General features: G+C 41.2%; 1 protein-coding gene across 2 annotated transcripts in view; it reads right to left on the reverse strand.

Moving 5' to 3' along the window:
- EGFLAM (EGF like, fibronectin type III and laminin G domains) overlaps positions 1 to 20,462 on the reverse strand; it is a 148,863-nt gene that overhangs the window by 28,424 nt on the left and 99,977 nt on the right. Inside the window, exons 1-5 of one of the 2 annotated variants that reach the window (XM_058170035.1) lie at positions 17,879 to 17,974; positions 16,493 to 16,637; positions 12,706 to 12,895; positions 6,096 to 6,221; positions 1,523 to 1,766 (exon numbers count right to left, since the gene is read on the reverse strand). In XM_058170035.1, the coding sequence (XP_058026018.1) occupies positions 1,523 to 1,766; positions 6,096 to 6,221; positions 12,706 to 12,895; positions 16,493 to 16,637; positions 17,879 to 17,916 (743 nt within the window). In that variant the 5' untranslated portion in view covers positions 17,917 to 17,974. Of the gene's footprint in view, positions 1 to 1,522; positions 1,767 to 6,095; positions 6,222 to 12,705; positions 12,896 to 16,492; positions 16,638 to 17,878; positions 17,975 to 20,462 lie in introns of those variants that run through there. The other variant, XM_058170037.1, reaches the window with a different exon arrangement.

Raw genomic sequence — 20,462 nt, forward strand, 5'->3', positions numbered from 1 at the left:
TTTCTTTTTTAAAACTTAAAATGCATTATCTAATTATGAATGCGTAAGGGGATATTGCAAAGATTATTGCTTAGGTTGGAAAAATTAATTGTAAAAGATATGTATTGGAGAAAGTGATTGCAAAAAATGCATTAAGAAAACTGCAGGCAAAATAGAATGCTTTTTTATTTACACCAGGGGTGGGGAATGTTGGCCCTTTTATGACTTGTAGACTTCAACTCCCAGAATTCCTGAGCCAGCCATGTTGAAATTGAAGCCCCAGCCCACAGGAATTGAAGTCTGCAAGTCATAAAAGGACCATCATTCCCCATCCTTGATTTACACAGATGAAAGTTTGCCTATGTGGACTCCAGGAAACAAAGTGAAATAAACTTGCGCCTGGAAAAAAAAATACTAATTTGATGAAAGTAAAATATATTTGTCCATCCTGAACTAAATTAAGCATGTTAAAAACTAAAGCAAAAAAGGTAGAAAGAGTAAAATAGCTCTGCTATGAAGGATCTCTTAAAATGGGTGGATTGTGACAGATATTTTAAATAACTTGTATTGTTTAAATCAGTATCAGTGCTTGTTGCCCATGCCGTATTCTCTAAGGATATCCAATCACTGCACAATTCTAATTATGAAAAGAGTCATTGAGAAAGGAGTGTTATTCACAATTGATGTGTGAGGCTTCCCACAGGAGGAATGTGAAAAGTATGAAGGTAATCCTTATAAACTGTCACTAATCTGTGAAAGGAAAAAAACAGCTAATATATAATAGATAGATGTAAATTGAATCCCTCCAGACATGTTAAATTTAGTAAATTTTTATAGAAGAGGCAGAAATGTCATGTCAAATTCGAACAATACATAAATTTAAATTTTAAATACCTGTCAGGCTTTCCTTTTTATCACTGATGAGCTCTTAACATTTCTCCAAGTATAAATACCTTTTTAAAATGCTGGGAAGACAATAAACCAAATCATTTCTTTGCTGCCTCTTTTTCCAGATTACCTACTCATGCCCTTTCCCTCATGTTTGTAAGAACAATTAAGGTTTAATTATCCTGGGTAAATCAATAGATATTAGGGTAATCATCACACTGGATCAATATGTCATAAAGACCTTGAGTAATAAGAAAACAAATATGCACATTAAATCCTGCTTAAAGTGCAAGCCCTAATTGCTGAATGCTTTCTGCTTTCATTAATTAGGTTACCATTCAGTGCCATTTTCCTGTGTGTGAATCCCATTGAAATCAGTGTGATTCTTTTTCTTTTCTGACTAGCTATGTTTAATTCTATGATCACAAAAAATTATTTAGATTGCGGATCAGTCCATAAGCCTTTAAGGGTGCCACAAAACTAATTATGAAAACCTGATGCATAATATCTCTACCTTACTAAGATTTGGTTTTGGATTTCCTCAAATTACAAATTGTTCACTTTAAGTACCTACTGTTTTGGATGATCCTTATGGGAAAGAATTGAAATAAGGAATGCCATGGACAAATACTTTTTTTTAAAAAAAAATGTTTACCTGATAATAGCAGTTCCTGAGCCGCAGTCAAACCTGAATTCCACATAGCTGTCCACAATGCAAATGGACAGGAAGTCTTTGCTGCCTGTATCGTAACTATACAACAGGACACCATTCGCTGCATCTGGACGAAATGTGATCTCAAATTCCATGAAAGAAAGATAGCTGACTGGCTCTAATGGCCAGGGGGTAACAGCAAAAGATTTCAATGTCTCATTGAACTGAGGTATAGTGAGGGTGAAAACTGAAAGACCCAAGCAAAGAAAAGCACATTAATCCTTAAAATGGCCACCTATAACTTCCATTTCTTTATTTATGAAAAAACAACAACATTTCAATGCAGGAATTAGTAGTAGAGAATGTATCATATAAAATACATTATGGATGTTTAACAACAAACAACAAACTTAGGGACTGCCTTGTTTAGCAACCGATCACAGTGAAGACTTTTGTGCAGTAGCTTTACAATTAATCCTCACATTTATGCCCTTCCCAGGTAGGTAAAGCAAAGGAAAGCTGAAGTAAGATCCTAAGCAAGGTGGTAGTTTCACTTAGCAACTTCTTCATTTACCGCCCTAGTTGCCCGTCCAAAATGTGATTACTAAACAAGAACCATTTGTAGCTTGATTTATTCACAGAAAATTACTAATCAATTGTCAGGACACGGGCACTTGCTGTGGTGGGAGAGAAGTGAAGAAATGCTAGCTATGTGGCTAAGAGTTTGGGATGCAAATATATATGAACAAGATTTGCTGTATGTTATCACTGCACAGGTTATCATTTTGATGTTGGTTTACTGCAAACATCTATGCTACAGTGATAAAATGTTTAATCTGTGGCATTTTTATAGGAAAAAGCTGTTGGGTAAATCCATGCTCAAGCTAGTCAAATCTTTCAGAAGATTATTTTATGTAAAGTATCCATTGCCTTTACCATAAAGTAATGTACAATGAAGAAGACAGTGTGTACAGTGCTGGTTCATGGTTATAAATCACGTAAGGACTTCCCTACTATAATTGATATGGCTTTTGTCACAATTTAACCACAATAGGAAGAACTGGGAGTTAACAGAAACAAGATGGAATGAAGCTGCAGGAATCAATCTGGGTCGGTCACCAGGACCAAAGTTGGACCTTTCAGACTCATGCTGGAGCCCATCCACAGGGAACTTCTCTCACCAGAATGTGATAAAAGAGGATGGGTTCCAGAACAAGTCCAAAAGCTCAGAAGACTAAACCACTGGTGATCAATCCAGATTGGATCCTGCAACATTATTCTGGGACATGTATAGAATAGAATAACAGAGTTGGAAGGGACCACTTCAGACAAATGGTTATCCAATATGTTCTTAAAAATTTCCAGTGTTGGACCATTCACAACTTCTGCAGGCAAGTTGTTTCACTGATTAATTGTCCTGTCAGGAAATTTCTCCTTAGTTCTAGTCCCCTTGATTAGTTTCCATCCATTGCTTCTTGTCCTGCCCTCAGGTGCTTTGGAGAATAGCTTGACTCCCTTTTCTTTGTGGCAGCCCCTGAGATATTGGAACATTGGTATCATGTCTCCCCTAATCCTTCTTTTCATTAAACTAGACATACCAAGTTCCTGCAACCATTCTTCATATGTTTTAGCCTCCAGTCCGCTAATCATCTTTGCTGCTCTTCTCTGCATTCTTTCTAGAGTCTCAATATCTTTTTTATTTTATCTTTTTTTGATTGTGGCGACCAAAACTGAATTCAGTATTCCAAGTGTGGCCTTACCAAGGCATTATAAAGTGGTACTAACACTTCACGTGATCTTGATTCTATCCCTCTGTTTATGCAGCCTAGAACTGTGTTGGCTTTTTTGGCAGCTGCTGCACACTGCTGGCTCATATCTAAATGGTTGTCCACTAGGACTCCAAGATCCCTATCACAGTTATTACTATCGAGCAAGGTAACACATATACTGTACCTGTGCATTTGTTTTTCTTGCTTAAATGTAGAACCATACTTTTAGAATAGAATAGAATAGAATAGAATAGAATAGAATTTTTTATTGGCCAAGTGTGATTGGACACACAAGGAATTTGTCTTGGTGCATATGCTCTCAGTGTACATAAAAGAAAAGATACGTTCATCAAGGTACAACATTTACAACACAATTGATGATCAATATATCAATATAAATCATAAGGATTGCCAGCAACAAGTTATAGTCATACAGTCATAAGTCGAAAGAGATTGGCGATGGGAACTATGAAACGATTAATAGTAGTGCAGATTCAGTAAATAGTCTGACAGTGTTGAGGGAATTATTTGTTTAGCAGAGTGATGGCCTTCGGGAAAAAACTGTTCTTGTGTCTAGTTGTTCTGGTGTGCAGTGCTCTATAGCGTCGTTTTGAGGGTAGGAGTTGAAACAGTTTATGTCCAGGATGCGAGGGATCTGCAAATATTTTCACGGCCCTCTTCTTGATTCGTGCAGTATACAGGTCCTCAATGGAAGGCAGGTTGGTAGCAATTATTTTTTCTGCAGTTCTAATTCTCCTCTGAAGTCTGTGTTTTTCTTGTTGGGTTGCAGAACCGAACCAGACAGTTATAGAGGTGCAAATGACAGACTCAATAATTCCTCTGTAGAATTGGATCAGCAGCTCCTTGGGCAGTTTGAGCTTACTGAGTTGGCGCAGAAAGAACATTCTTTGTTGTCCTTTTTAATGATGTTTTGATGTTAGCTGTCCATTTGAGATCTTGCGATATGATAGAACCCAGAAATTTGAAGGTTTCTACTGTTGATACTGTGTTGTCAAGTATTGTGAGAGGTGGAAGTATGGAAGGGTTTTCCTAAAGTCTACCACCATTTCTACGGTTTTGAGTGTGTTCAGTTCCAGATTGTTTTGGTTGCACCACAAGGCTAGTCGTTCGACCTCTCGTCTATATGCGGATTCGTCATTGTCTCGAATGAGACCAATCACTGTTGTGTCATCTGCGAACTTCAGTAGCTTAACAAATGGATCATTGGAGATGCAGTCATTGGTATACAGAGAGAAGAGAAGTGGGAGAGCACACAGCCTTGGGGCCCTGTGCTAATTGTACAGGTATTTGATGTGATCTTGCTTAGCTTCACCTGCTGCTTCCTGTTTGTTAGGAAGCTTGTGATCCACTTACAAGTCTGTTCCGGTACCTGTAGCTGGTTTAGCTTAGTTAGAAGAATGTCTGGAATGATGGTATTGAATGCTGAACTAAAGTCTACAAAAAGGACCCTTGCATAGGTCTTTGGAGACTCAAGATGTTGTAGGATGTAGTGCAGAGCCATATTAACAGCATCATCTGTTGATCTATTTGCTCGGTATGCAAATTGCAAAGGGTCTAAGAGCGGATTCGTGATGGTTTTCAGGTAGGAAAGCACTAGCCTTTCAAAGGTTTTCATGACTACAGATGTTAGAGCAACTGGTCTGTAGTCATTCAGTTCCTTGATGGTGGGCTTCTTCGGCACTGAGATGATGGTAGAGCGTTTGAAGCAAGAAGGAACATAGCACATCTCTAGTGATTTATTGAAAATATGGGTGAAGATGGGGGCCAATTGGTCAGCACAGATTTTTAAGCAAGAAGGAGTTATCTTGTCTGGGCCTGGAGCTTTTCCTGGCTTTTGTCTGTGAAATAGGTCCTGCACTTCCTTTTCTGTGATCACTAGGGGTTGTGAACCCAATGAAATGGGGTCAGTTGTAGGAGGCTTGGCTGTTGTTGGTGTGTCTGAGATGGGGGTTGTGGAGATAGGTGGCTGTAGTTTCCTTTCAAACCTGCAGTAAAACTCATTCAGGTCATCTGCCAGTTGTTGATTACCTTCAGCCTGGGAAGGAGGTTTGCCATAGCCGGTGATATTTTAAAGATATTTTTAAGATATTTTTAAGATATTTTATATACTTTCTTACTTTCATTCATGGAATGAAATTTACAATAATTGAAATGGAACAAAGAAACCACTAGAGAATTTCACACATGTTGTTAAAACATAGTATTGGTCTTTCTGACAAATCTGAAATAAACCAGAACAGAATTTGGCCTTCCATTCTTCCCCACACCCATCTATTGCTTCTTCAGGGCCAAAAGAAGATTTTGGCAGAAATAGTTTGGACTTCTAAATATTTTTTTTAAATTTCATTTCGTCACAACAGTATATACAATCATCAACATAAACAATAACTTGTACCATTTAAGATTTAAAACAAAGACCCTAATTTTAAACACACTACTGAACCGGTAGTACATGTTTAACAACATGTTCCTCAAACCAAGATCCTTGGTTCAAGTCACTGAGTTCAGGCAGTGAACATGAACATCAACATTTTTTCTCCTAGCTATGGAAAAGGAGAGGGAAAAGAGTATTTTCTTCACTTTCATATAGAATCATAAGGTCCTAAGGATCCTTTGAACCAGTATCCAATTCAGCAATAGGATATTATTTGTGGAAGCCACAGGATCACTGATATGCAACAGATATCCTGTAAGTATGAATTAAAATCGGTGTTTTCCTGAATCAGGTGCCCTGCAGAAATTCTGGAGTACCACTCTATTTCAAGCTGACCTAGACATCTGCTCACCTTCTTCACAGTGGCGGCCTTTAAATCCAAGTGGGCAAAGGCAAATGTATCGATCGGCTTTGCTGGCCGTGCAGGTACCACCATTAATGCAAGACGCTTCATCACATATCCCACTGCTACATTCACCTAAAGCAGGGGAAAAATATATAAAACAGTGACTTATCATTCAAGTTAAGTTAGGTTAGATTTCATAGGTGCCACTTCATGTTGACTGAATGGACAAGTGGCATTCAAGTCAAGTGCCATTCAAGCCACGTGTCAATCCAAAAATTCAATATAATGACAATGTAATTATAATTTCTTGTTTCCAACACAAACATCAGAGGAGACAAATAAATATGTCGCCGTCTAGGTAACACATAAACCAATTAAAAGACTGAATTTCATTTACAAGAGGTTTGCTTTGCTACAAAATGATAGCAATGAAGCAATAATTGCAACATTTTTTTTATAAATGACCGCTTGCCAGATTTCATACTCTTCATTAGCTTCTTTCTTGTTCTTTTGGACAGCCTACTCCAATCACTAGATTAAGTCCATATAACTTCAGTTCTCTTATTTTTTCTATGTTTGATAGGACCTATACTAAGAGGTGCCAAGCAGCAGGATCTCAACTTATTAGCTACAATGCAACTTGTTAAATATTCCATCTGCATGGCAGATAATCCATGTTGCCCAAGCATAGTATCATTATCGGTACACTTCAAGGTGTTGTTGTAATCTACAAAACTCCGACCTCCTATCTCCGATTATCCCTGTGCACTTCAAAAGATCAGATAGGATGAGCACGGTTTTGTCTTACTTATTGATCAAATTCATGAGGCCGTCCATCTTATAGTATTCTGGATGATGAACTAAGATTTTTTTTTTAAAAAAAATATTATTATCCAAATAAAAGGAAGAATTGTGTCAAGTTCCCTATAAAAATATCTGTACCAATATATTGCCCATGCTCATGCCAATGCTCTATTAACATCCTGGTTCCAGTGCCTGGGGACAGAGTGGAAGCCAGATTTTCATGGCTTTCCTTGAAGGCTAACACCATCACATCCATCCATATCTCTGAAATGGGTTGTTCCATAATGAAAGAGAAAATGAGAGAGAGAGAAAATATTTCCTCAGACCCATTAGATCAGGGGTCTCCAACCCTGGCAACTTTAAGACTTGTGGACTTCAACTCCCAGAGTTCCTCAGCCAGCTTTGGAACTCTGGGAGTTGAAGTCCACAAATCTTAAAGTTGCCAAGGTTGGAGACCCCTGCATTAGATGACACTGGTTCATTCTGGGGACCCAAAACACCCCCAGTCTCTCAGATCTAGTGGGACAAGCAGAAACACTAGAGAAAGATGTTCCTGCAAGTCACATAGTTCTATTATAAACAGGGCATCTACCTGTGGAACACTTCCTGCATGACACTGATTCTGATGGCCTTTAGAAATCCCTGAAGATCTAGCCTTTCCCACTAGCAATGGACCAGGGTACTGCATAAACATCAATATGTGTTGATCTAGGTGAAGTATGTTTTGATTCCTGCAATGTAGGTACTTATATGTGTTCTTTTGTGTCACTTTCTTTTGTTATTATTTCTATTTCTGTGGTTGTTTTCCTGCTAGTAGTCACCCGAGTGTTGCCCGCAGGTGGTCAGCTTTACAAATTGAGTAAATTAAGTAAAAGCATAGAACATCCTCTATAATCAGCATTGTCATTATCTTGCTATCTAAAGGGAAAGTGGCTGAGATAGCAGCAATTGTCGAAGCTGGCAGATTTGTCTCTCTCCTAGATAGTTCTGAAGAGCATTTAAATGTCACCACTTTAGTCATTAAAGAGTTAGTGTAATACAGGATAATGTGGCTTAATGTCTACACTCAAGAGACTGTGTCTAGCATAGAAAGCCTAATCTTTTACAATACTTGGAGGAAGAAGCTGAAGAAATCAATTGTGGAAAAATTCATGCAGACATTTCAGGTTCAGTTTACATCCATTGCTGAATTATTAGATTTCCAATGCCATGCAAAACATTCAGCAGGACCCTCCTTTGAAAGATATATAGATCTGTGTTGAAAATTGCCTTGGACTCTCTGGGAGTACACATACCAAACACTTCACTGTGCAGTTCCTGCTTAAGAGTTGTTGGTGTAAGCACACAAATAATAAACTGGGGTTAGCCATATGCTTTAGAACAGAGGTGTCAAATTCAAGGCCTGTGGTCCAGATCCGGACCATGGGGTGCTTAGATCTGGTCTGCGGGGCTGCCCTGGAAACAGCAAAATGAGGACCCAGATTGTTGGGGGCAATATGCTGACTCTGTAAACCATTTAGAGAGGGCTGTAGAGCACTGTGAAGCGGTATATAAGTCTAAGTTCTATTGCTATTGCTGTTTCCTATGAAGTGGGAAGTATTTTCACCTCTGGGGAGAAAAACCACAGATTTGAAAATGTCAAGTTTCCAAAATTTGGGTTGCGCTTGTTATGGTTACAGTTTGATTCTTAACACTCAATTCAACAAATTGCCCCAAACAAACAAACATCTTCTATTTTAAATGTTGCATTTTACATGAAGATACTACTAGGATTTTAACATGGTGGGTTTTGATATGCTATGTGATAAAGGCAGCCAACAAGCAATGCCGATCAGAGAAAATTTTTTTTGTTAAGTTTCAAGTCCTGTAGTATTCTATTGCTTCTCACTCTATCGTGAAATTGCACAGTAGGTTTCCCCAAGACTTTATTTTCTTCAATGTCTGCCTTCTAGGCCAGTTTATTAGCTTTTTAAATATCCCACAGATAACCTGGTATTTCTATCCAGGGGAGAGTTCAACAACCCCGAATGTGGTCGATCGCAGTTACTGCCCTCTTTTGATATATGTTATAAAACGAACAAAAGGATAACCTCTTATCTAAGTTACACTAGACCTGAAAACTGACTTTGTGTCTACTTCTACCTGCACAATCCTACAGATTGCTCCTATGATGTCATTTATATTTTCTACCTGAATTCAGTGGTTCAAATAGATTTGCAAGTAACTGTATTTCAAGGTTGCTTGTTACTTGTAGGACAGTTGGTGGCTTTGGACCAGGTTTTCTGAGGGCCCAGCTTTTCTCATATTCATCGGCCTGTCTGAGCTGATTTAATAGACTTAACTTTTAACTAGATCCCATATATAAGGCATCGTCATTTGACAGGACCTCACAATTTTTTCACTCCCTCCCCATGGAAATCTGGTTTGCTCCTTCCCTACCAGCTTTCAAAAGAACAATTACAAGACATAGTCCATGGAAGGATCTCAGCTCTAACATATGCTGGTGAAACATGGACACTAACTTTACAATTGATATAAAGTGGCACAAAGAGCCATGGAAAAATACATGCTTGCATTACAAGGCAAGATAGAAAGACCTGCACATGGATTAGAGAACATGCGAAAATAGACAATATCATCAAGAGAGTAAAAGAATTGCAATGGAAACGTGCTGGTCACATAGCAAGAAGTACTGATGGCAGGTGGACCGAGGCAGTCATACAATGGATCCCACTTGATAAAAAGCATCCACAAAAGAGACCTAAAACAAGATGGATTGACAACATCAGCAAGTATTGCGGGCCCAATTGGCAAAAGAAAGTTCAGGACCATATAGGTTGGAAACAAACGGAAGAGGCCTTCATCCTGCAGCGGATAGACAATGGCTAAAATGATGATGATGATCCATGGAAGGAAGGCAGGATGGGAGTGAACAAAGGAACCTGGCCAGCATATGACTTTATACAGACAGTCCTAGCTAACAGTAATTGGAACTAAGAATTCCATTACTGAGTGATGCAGTTGTAAGGCACAATGTCTTATGACCACATAAACTTACGACGGCAATTCCAGTTGCTATTGTTAAGGCGAAATCTTTATGGTCCCAGCATTGCGTGGTCATGTTTTCACAATTTGTGATCTCCTGCCAGCCTCCCCATTGACTTCGCTTTCAGAAACCAGCAGGGTACTTAGCAAATGGTAATCATGTGACTGCAGGATGCTGCAATTTTATAACTGTGAGCCGGTTGCCAAGGACCTGAATCACAATCACATGGGGATACTAGAGCAGCTGCAACTATGAGGACTTGTCATAAGTCCCTCTCCTTCAGTGCTATAACTACAAATAGTTGCTGAATGAGTGGACAGTGCTGTCTTCTTCTTCCCGCTTCCCTCACTGCTTGTGAGGCATGTCCAGCCTGGGGATGCTTTGTGAAGGCCATGCACCCGTAGAGCAACAGGACTGGTAGGTTGGTAAAGGGCGAGGTGGCAAGGCCATCAGTGGGCAGGAAAGCCAAAAAGGGCAGAGATGGGAGAAAGATATTGCAGGCAATTGGGAGATTTCAAGAGCACCCTGCAATCTTAAACATGGGCAGGCTGCCAAGTGCCTAGATTTTGATCATGTGACTGCAAGGGTCATGCTCCAGCATATACAGTAACTTTTATATGCTGGGGCATGACTGAGCCATGGTGGCGCAGTGGTTATAGTCAGTGTTGGGATTCAGCCAGTTCGCACCACTTCGGGAGAACCGGTTGTTAACTTTCTGAGCAGTTTGGTGAACTGGTTGTTGGAAGAAATCATTAGGGCAGAGAACTGGTTGTTAAATTATTCGAATCCCACCACTGGTTATAGTGCAGCACTGCAGGCTACTTCTGCTGCCTGCAATTTGTCAGTTCAAATCTCATCAGGCTCAAGGTTGACTCAGCCTTCCATTCTTCTGAGGGTAAAATGAGGACCCAAATCATTGGGAGAAATATGCTGACTCTGTAAACCGTTTACAGAGGGCTGTAAAAGCTCTCTTAAGTGGTATATAAGTCTAAGTGCTATTGCTATTTATATAGTGTTGTTGCTCCCTATCCCCATCTAGTGGCTGGAGGGACAAATATGTACCAACATGCGATCTTTATATACTGTTGTTGCTCTCTAGCCCCATCTAGTGCCCAGACGGACAAATACCAATATATTTTTGAAGCTGACCCCACCCATTACCCATCAACCTGCACTCTCAAAACAAGTGCACACTGGGGAGCCAGAGTCCATTTCCTTTAGCATTTGGAAAAGGCAGAAGCACCTTCTTAATCTGTGGCACATGGTCATCCAAGGATAAACCCACATCCCACACACAGAGCATCGCTGGTGAGATTTAAATTGCTTGTATTTATTAACTGTTATGTTCAGCAGTAACTCAATACTGTCTATCTTGTATTTGGTTCTCATTGTATGTATCCCTATTTTCCCCAGTTTCACCATATCCTGTTCTTTCAATAAAGCAGTCAGATCTATGCTCATCGTCTATTTTATTGGAGGATAGGTTGGTTTAGCTGCATGTCGAGCTGCACACAGACTACCATTAGTGGGGACAGAACAGCAAGGATGTTGCATCACCCTTAATTTCAAGGACCATAACTACTATTCATTCATTGCAGCCGTGATGCTGAACAGTTGCTGAATGAATGGTCATTCTATTAGGACTATTTGTATCCAAACAAATAAACACATAATTATATTTCTAAGAAAACTCATTACTGCAAAATCATTATTCTGGGCTGGATCTAGATTCAGTCACATTTAGAGTAGATTCACTAACCTGTCCTATTAAACTACCCTAAATGTTATTATGTTGGGATGTAACTTTAAAAAGTTGTAGCATAGTAGTTAAAGTGTTGAATAAGTACTGGGATATCCAATTTAGTCCATCTATAACTATAGAAGCTCAATACATTATATCGATTGACCTATTTATTCATTCTACTTTCTAGTGAATCAGTATAGGCTCAGGGTTGTTTACAAAATAATCACTAAATTAACTATGGTAAATATAAGGAAATTAAATTAAAACTATCAGTAACCAACCAATGTTACAAAAATGTGATTATAGTATTCATAAAGTAATGGAGAAATAATTAAAATAAAAATTATATTATAATTTTATGATATTCATAAAGTAATGGAATAATTAAAAGTCCAAATAAAATAATACTAACAATTAAATCACTCTAAGTAATTCAAAGCAAAATAAATTAAGAACAACAATAAAGTCTTCAAGCAACTTTGTAGAAAACTTACTAGGTTCCAGAATTTTAGATAGGATAGAGCAAGTCTTAATTTATCCGGGGAGTCCATTTCACTTCCTCGCCTCCACCTGCTTGGGCCAGTCTACCTCACAGGATTGTTGTGGGAAAGTGAAAGAATGTGTGTGTGTGTGTGTGTGTGTGTATGTATATATCAGTGGTAGGTTGCTTCCGGTTCAGTCCGGTTCTTGCGAACCGGTAGTAAAAGCGGCCGGAAGGTTCCACCCACCCACCCGGACATCATCATGGATGATTTGCACATGCACAGAAGCACACGCATGCGCTCTCATTACAAACTGTTAGTAAGTGGAACCCACCCCTGGTATATAGGTATATATGCATATATATACATACTATCGTATTTATTACTGCTGGAGGAATGGTGGAACCAAAATCTAACAAATAAATAAATTAAAGCAAACTTATAACATAGAACAAGGTCAATGCAATATCATTATTAGACTGGGTAAGTTGGGACTTATGTATGAGATAAATGAGTTAATGGTAACTACACTGAACTTACCAACATCTGCCCCACTAAGGCTTTTTCCCAGAGGCCAGGGTCTCATGTCAATGGGCTTTCCATTAATAGTGAGTGACTGAACACACCCTTGGAAGCCATGGTTGATTCCTACTGACTTCACAAGCCAATAAGCTGTAGGAGCACCACCAAGGTAGAAGGGAGTCCGAAAAGTAATTTTGCTATATTGACCCTAGAAGCAGAAGGTAGGCAGAGAGGAAACAACGATGAGAAATTAGGCAAAAGAGTAAATACAGAGGCCACTTTATTCCAATTATTACATTTCTGTCCTGCTTTTTCTCCACAGATGTTAATGGAGCACATAGTGTTCCTAGTCAGTTCCTCACCGAACAATTTAACTTAACCAAAATGGGGATTCAGACTATGTCTCAGGCAACTCCATAACTAGTTAAATGTAGATAATACTCTATGATGAAATTGCTCTGAATTAAGTCTTACTCCAGCCATAGGAATCCAAGATTCTTCTTAATTGGTTTTTTAAAAAAGTAAATCTATTTTACAGTTTTTCATCGCTGTTGGATTACTGTTCACAACTGCACATTTTTGTGCAGAACTCCTCCTCTGGCCAGTAATACTGTTCTCTAGTTTTTGTTTCTAAAAGGCAAAAGAAGGACAAAAGAAGTTCCATCAATGGCATCAATAGTCAATCAGGAGATATTTCAGATTCTCTGGTAGAAATACTTTTGAAATGAGGAAATAACTATAGTAGGGTTAGATTCAATAGAAATTAGAAGGGAGATTCCTCCGTTCTACAGGTTTTGCAAATATTTTTTTTTATCTGAAACTCTTATTTATTTGTCAAACATGTACAAGATAACAAGTGTAGATATGAACATAAACATAAACAAAGGAAGTAAATACAAATAAATGGGGATGGTTGGCACGCTGATGTGCTTATGCACGCTCCTTTTACGGACCTCTTAAGAATGGAGTGAGGTCCACGGTAAACAGATTAAGGCTGAAGCTGTGAGGGTTTGAGGCTGTAGCAATGGAGTCGAGTAGAGCATTCCAGGCGTTGACCACTCTGTTGCTGACGTTGTATTTTCTGCAATTGAGTTTGAAGCGATTTACCCTTTTTTGATTAGCTGCTTCTTTCCAAAGAAGCTGCATTTTTCTAGATTCATGTTTCTCCACCTCAGCGGGTTTAAGAAGTGTGAGCTTCAACTCCCAGAATTCCCCAGTCAGCAATTCTGGGAGTAGAAATCCACACAGCTTAAATCTGGATGTCCAGGAAAAACAGAGCGAAAGACCTTTTATCTCTGATTCAGTTATTGTGCATTTCCTGTAAACTGGCTTATATAGCCGTTTAAGATATCATGTCCCTTCACTATTCCTTTCCTTCATTGCAATACTACATTGGATATATTGATACACCAAAAAAGAAAACTGATTAATTCTGATATAATGTCACTCTATCTAACGTTATTTTGTACTTTCGTCATCACCTTTATCCTCCTAAATGCATGGGCAGCTGGTTAAACATTGGAAGCTGGTACTGATAGTAAATTTTTTCCTTACTCAAAATACTTACAGTAACAGAAGCACTCCTTCTTACCTGAGTGGGGAGCAGTGGCTATTGATTCAGAGATATTTTAAGATATATTTTTATTCCTGAGTGAAAAAGCAACAGCAAAAGCACTAGTCTAGAGTTTTTGCCTAGTGACATCTGGAAAGCCAAGGAAAGGAAAGGGAGAGACTATATAAATGATATTAGGGATAATATAAGCCAGTGACAGTTTAAATTAAGTTCTGGCTCCAAAAATATATAGTTGGCCCTCTGAGGAAGTAGGATATATTCAGACAGATGGTTTAATGTGGTTTGCTCCAGGCATTTGCTCTGTCTACATAGCAAGTTTCTACTTTGCTTTGTTCGTGAGGCCAGCAAGAACAGCTATCCTAATAGTTTACAGCAGGGGTGTGAAACTCCATTTTATTGAGGGCTGCATCAGGATTGTGTTTAACCTCAGAGGGCCAGGTTGAGTGTGGCCAGCTTGACATCACTTGTGTTGGGGGGGAGCACCTGTGGTGGACTGAGTGTTCTGTCAGCAAAAACGGACTCCTGAGCTCCATTTTCAGTCACAACAGTCTATAGCCCTCTGCCAGTTTTCACTGGTAGAAGGCTACCGGAGGCTGTCACATCTGAAAACGGAGTCTGAGAGAGCTGCGCATGGCCCTCCCGAGCTCCATTTTCATTGGCAGAGGCACTGCAGGCCGGTCCTTCACTGTTTCCAGGGTGGCCCCATGGGCCAGATCTAAGCACCCTGTGGGCCAGATCTAAGCACCCCGGCCTTGAATTTGACACCCCTGGTTTACAGCATGGCAAATGAAGGTATAAAGATTCCTAGCCACTGTGGAAACACCCATCAATTACCATCTTCTCGTTAGTGTTAATACAAAACATTTGCTAAACCAATTCTTGATTATAGCTCATCTGTCTGGAACCCACACTGCATATCGGACATTAATACAATTGAGCGTGTCCAGAAATATTTCACAAGAAGAGTCCTCCATTCCTCTGATTGCAACAAAATACCTTATGCCATGAGACTTGAAATTCTGGGTTTAGAAAATTTAGAACTACGCCGCCTTCTGGTATGATCTGAGCTTAGCTCATAAAATCATCTGCCACAATGTCCTTCCTGTCAATGACTACTTCAGCTTCAACTACAACAATACACAAGCACACAATAGATTCAAACTTAAAGTGAACCGCTCCAATCTCGACTGTAGAAAATATGACTTCAGAGTTGTTAATGCCTGGAATGCCTGACTACCTGACTCTGTGGTCTCATCCCCAAATCCCCAAATCTTTAACTCAAAACTGTCTACTTTTGACCTTATCCCATTCCTAAGAGGTCTGTAAGGGGCGTGCATAAGAGCACCAGCATGCCTACCGTTCCTGTCCTTATGTTCCCTTTAGATGTATTCATTTTATGTTTTCAATTTATGCTTATATATATTATCTAATGTGTATTTGACGAAATCAATCAATCAATCAATAAATAAATAAATGTTGGTTGGTGCTGGAGGGGGGATGTGAGTTGTAGCAGATAGCTAGAGTATCAGGTGTAAGCTACCTGTCAAAATCTTTAGTTTGCTTCAGAAATATCTTGTTACTACTTAACAGAACAGAAGGTCAAGATATGTGTAAATAGTAAATTAGACTTTCACTATGTGATAGAGAACAGGATCTCTCTAAATACTGAAATCATGGTCCAGGAGCTCCAAGGATTGAAGCACCAATACCCTTAGAGAAACCACTGAAAGAAGAAGTCATCCAGCATGGTCATTGTTGAAGTACAACAATGTGTGAATGTAAACTAGACAAGATGGAAAATACCATTTCTACATGACACACACGAAAGCCAACATTAGCAGAGCAGAGAAAGACTGTGACATGTAGATATGTCCTTAAAGAATGGTTAAAGCATCTCCAAACTGAAGTTAAGGAAACTTTTACTGCGTCCAGTAGTTCATAGTCCTCGATTTTGAGAATTCTGGTTTTTTACTTCAAAACAAACTATATAGAGAATGCTAAATATAGAATGCAGTAGGTTAAAATGCAGTATTGCAGGCTGATTCTGCTGACTGCTAGCTCAAGGTTGACTCAGCCTTCCATCCTTCCTAGGTCAGTAAAATGAAGACCCAGATTGTTGGGGGCAATTTGTTGACTCTGAAGATGCTTAGAGAGGGCTGTAAAGCACTGTGAAGCAGTATACAAGTGTAAGTGCCATTACTATATTATTGCCTTTTATCACCAGTGACTCACCTGAGATTTTCCAGGAACTGGTGGACTGTTATCCAAACTAAGCCATCCATCTACTCCATCTCTAAATATAGTCACAGTGTGCCAACTGCCCAGTTTAATTTTGTCCTTGCTTGTCACTATTGCAATTCCAGTTCCACAGTTGAATCTGAGACCAATACAGGATAATGTGAGATAATCAAACTTAAATGCCTAAATTTCAGTTTGTTTATTTGTTCGCAGACCATCACAATGGCTTTCTCTATCATCAAAGATTGATTAGTCATTTGACATCTACTGATATTTTTCTATTAAAAAGGAAATCTTTAAATATAATCATTTGAAGAAATCAGCAATGCAGTACTTACCATACCATACCTACCACATACTTAAAAGAGGGGAAAAAAGATTGCTAAATTTTGAGATTTCATGACCTTACACCCAAAACTCAAAAAAAATAATAATCTGAAAACCCTCGGCAGATTTTGAGCATTTTTAATTTTTAACCATGTACTATATTACCAAAATATTAACTAGTCTTATCTCTTAAAGGTAAAGGTAAAGGTTCCACTCGCACATATGTGCTAGTCATTGCCGACTCTAGGGGCAGTGCTCATCTCCGTTTCAAAGCCGAAGAGGCAGCACTGTCCGAAGATGTCTCCGTGGTCATGTGGCCGGCATGAGTAAACACCAAAGGCGCACGGAATGCTGTTACCTTCCCACCAAAGGTGGTCCATATTTTACTACTTGCATTTTTTACGTGCTTTCGAACTGCTAGGTTGGCAGAAGCTGGGACAAGTAACGGGAGCTTCACCCCGTTATGTGGCACTAGGGATTCAAACTGCTGAACTGCCAACCTTTTGATCAACAAGCTCAACGTCTTAGCTAATGACCACCATGTCCCTTAGTCTTATCTCTTAAGTGTTAACAATCCCATATTTTCATAGCCTTAGTACTTCTACAGAATCTAGCACTTAAAAAATGTCCTAGCAATCGTTATTTTAATCTGTCCTTTTATGTTTCTTTTACTGTCGGCATAAGAAAAGGTCTTTCTTGATTCTTTTTTTTGACAAAAGGACTTCAAGGGTTTTGAATCCTCTAATTGTAGACATGAAAAAGAGAATGTCAGTTAAATAAATAAGAAGCCATCAACTTCCTGAAATGATTTGAAGATTCACAGAGTCTGCCTTGATGTCCCAATGCAGCAAGGGAATACTCCCAACTCCCTGATAAGAGCTAACACTATGGTAATAATTCCATATATGAAATTAAGCTGCCACTGAGTTGATTGACAAGGCAGAAGACTGTAAGTTATTTGTCTCCTGACCTTGTGCTTATCTCCACTTATTTTTAAGTGAACAATCTGGAAAGAGTAAAAAGATCCTGTAGCTATTTTTCTTTATTGCTTACCTGAATTGAACATTTTGCCTGATGATTGCCAGTGACATGAAATCACCCCGACCATGCTCATTCTCTCCACAATACAGAAGCAAACCATCCTCTCCTTCTGCCTAGGAATGCAAAAAGAAAATCTAAAAGTCATTTAGAAGTACAGTGGTACCTTGGTACTGGACTGCTTTGAAACTCGGCAAATTTGGTACTCAATGCATTTTGACGTGAACATTTTGTCTTGGTACTCATCACTTGTTTGGTACTGAACACACAAGCTAGATGTTATGTCCCCCGCCAGTGGTGGCGACGGCGGTGGCGGCCGGCTCGGCGATCCCTTGGGAGGAGCCTGGAGCTCTCTTCCTCCCAGCGGTATGATCTTCAGTGGCGGCAATGGCGGTAGCGGCGGCCTGGCCTGGCCTGGCCTGGCCGGTCTGGGGGTGGCCTGGCCCGCCGGGGGGGCCCTGGGCCCCGCGGACCGGCCTGGGGGGCGGAGCGGTGGTGTGGCCCAGCGGGCCCAGCGGGCCCAGCGACAGTGCCCTATTCCAGCGGCCTATTCCAGCGGCCAGGCCGGCTGGGCGGCCTATTTGGAGAGTGCAGGTGGGCCCGATGGACGCCTTGCTGGTACCATCTGGAGGATGTCCTCGGGCCTAGTGGTCGTCCTCTCTATTATTTTTACCACCTAAAGGACGTCTATGGACCGCCTGCTGGGGGGGGGACCTTTTTAAGACCCTGCTCCCCCCCCCTCGGATTTTTGGGGAGACAAGGCTTAGCGGCTGGCGGCCTTGCCTGGTGGATGTCCCTGGCCTAACAGTGTAACAGCTTCCCCCTTCCTTCCTTAACCACCCCTCGGGACTGTAGAATGAGGGGTTGGTGAAAACGACTGAATTATGGCGGTGTTATTCATCTACCGCCCAAGAACTATGCCTCAACTGTGCCTACCCGGAATTGCGGAATTATCAATTATCATCTTGACTGGTCCAGGATGGGCTTGTTTGCGGACTCTTAGTATGCGGACTTTTACAGCGGCCGACCTTCTTGCCCTCGAGATTCCCTCTCTCGGGTTTGGCCCCTACACTATCGAGGGCCCATCTTGAGGACGGGTTTTGGAACCCGAGGTGGCATGCCAAAATAGGAGACTTAGGGATTTTAATTAATTGTTTTAATCGTTTTTAAGGGAGTTTTAATGGGAATTTTAATGGGAATTTTAATGCGGGGGTGGATGGGTGGGGAAAACCCGTCAGGGAGGGCTAGGTCCACCATGTGTTGGCGGTAACTTAATAGGTCCTGGGGTTATGGCGAGGGTGTCGTTCCAGTTTGTCAGGGTCGAGTTATTACTACGGTAAGTGGGAGAGGCAGATATGACGGAAGGGGGCCACATCAGGTCTCGGGGCTCGCCCTCGCTGTTCTGACGATTGTGCTCCGGCCCCAGAAATTTCCCGTGACCAGTGGCCAGAGTAATCGGGACCTGGGCCTCCGGCTGATGTTATGTAATGCCAGGTCCATGGTTAATAAAGCCCCTGATTGCAGATCTTATTCAGGAAGGGACCACGGACGTTATGGGCATTACGGAGACCTGGTTGGGCACCGAGGGGGTCCCCTAGTGGTGATGTGCCCACCAGGCTTCCGAGCATTCCATCAGCCGAGGGCCCAGGGTAGGGGTGGAGGGGTGGCGGTTATTATTAAGGAGAGTCTCGAGCCGAGGGAAACCACTGTGCCTCAGATAGCTGGGTGTGAATCCCTCTTCGTGAAGTGGGGTCGTAGAACTCAGGTGGGCTTGTTGATCACGTACCTGGCTCCTTGCTGCGTGACTACAGCCCTGCCTGAGCTGTTGGAGTTGCTGGCCGGGTTGGCAGTTGAAACCCCCAGACTGTTGGTCATGGGGGATTTCAATTTGCCATCAGCCGGCGTAGCATCTTCGGCAGCTCAGGAGTTCATGGCTTCCATGACGGCCATGGACCTGATTCAGTTAATTGACGGCCCTACCCACGTCGGGGGAGGTACCCTAGATCTGATTTTTATCTCTGGCCAGTGGTCTAATGATCTGGTTTTAAATGATTTAGTTGTTGAACCTTTGTCATGGTCAGATCATTTTCTCCTTCGTCTAGACTTTCTGACCGCTACCCACCACCGCGGGAGACGGAACCAATGCGCTGGTTCCGTCCCAGGCGCCTGATGGACCGGAGAGGTTCCTGGCGGAGCTTGGGCGTTCCCGAGCACCTGGCCCACGACTCGACTGAAGAGCTAGTTGCGGCCTGGGAGCGGGCGCGGCTGGAGCTTTGGACCGTGTCGTGCCTTTGCGGCCTCTGACCCGGCGTCGGTCTCAACCAGCTCCTTGGTTCTCCGAGGAGCTGAGGGAGATGAAGCGCGGAGAAGGCGCCTAGAGAGTGCCTGGAGATCCAGCCGCTCTGAGGCTGACGGACACTAGTTAGGTCCTATAGTAGGACCTACCTAGTGGCAATGAGGGTTCGGCGTTCTCGTTCCTCCCTCATTGCGTCGGCAGATAACCGCCCGGCCGCCCTGTTTGGTGACCCGCTCTCTCCTTCAACAGGAGGCGGGAGGACCCCTAAGGCGTGCCGAGGAGTTTAACGGTTATCTATACGAC

The sequence above is a fragment of the Ahaetulla prasina genome, chromosome 2 (assembly GCF_028640845.1).
Source record: "Ahaetulla prasina isolate Xishuangbanna chromosome 2, ASM2864084v1, whole genome shotgun sequence".
NCBI classification, from domain to species: domain Eukaryota; kingdom Metazoa; phylum Chordata; class Lepidosauria; order Squamata; family Colubridae; genus Ahaetulla; species Ahaetulla prasina.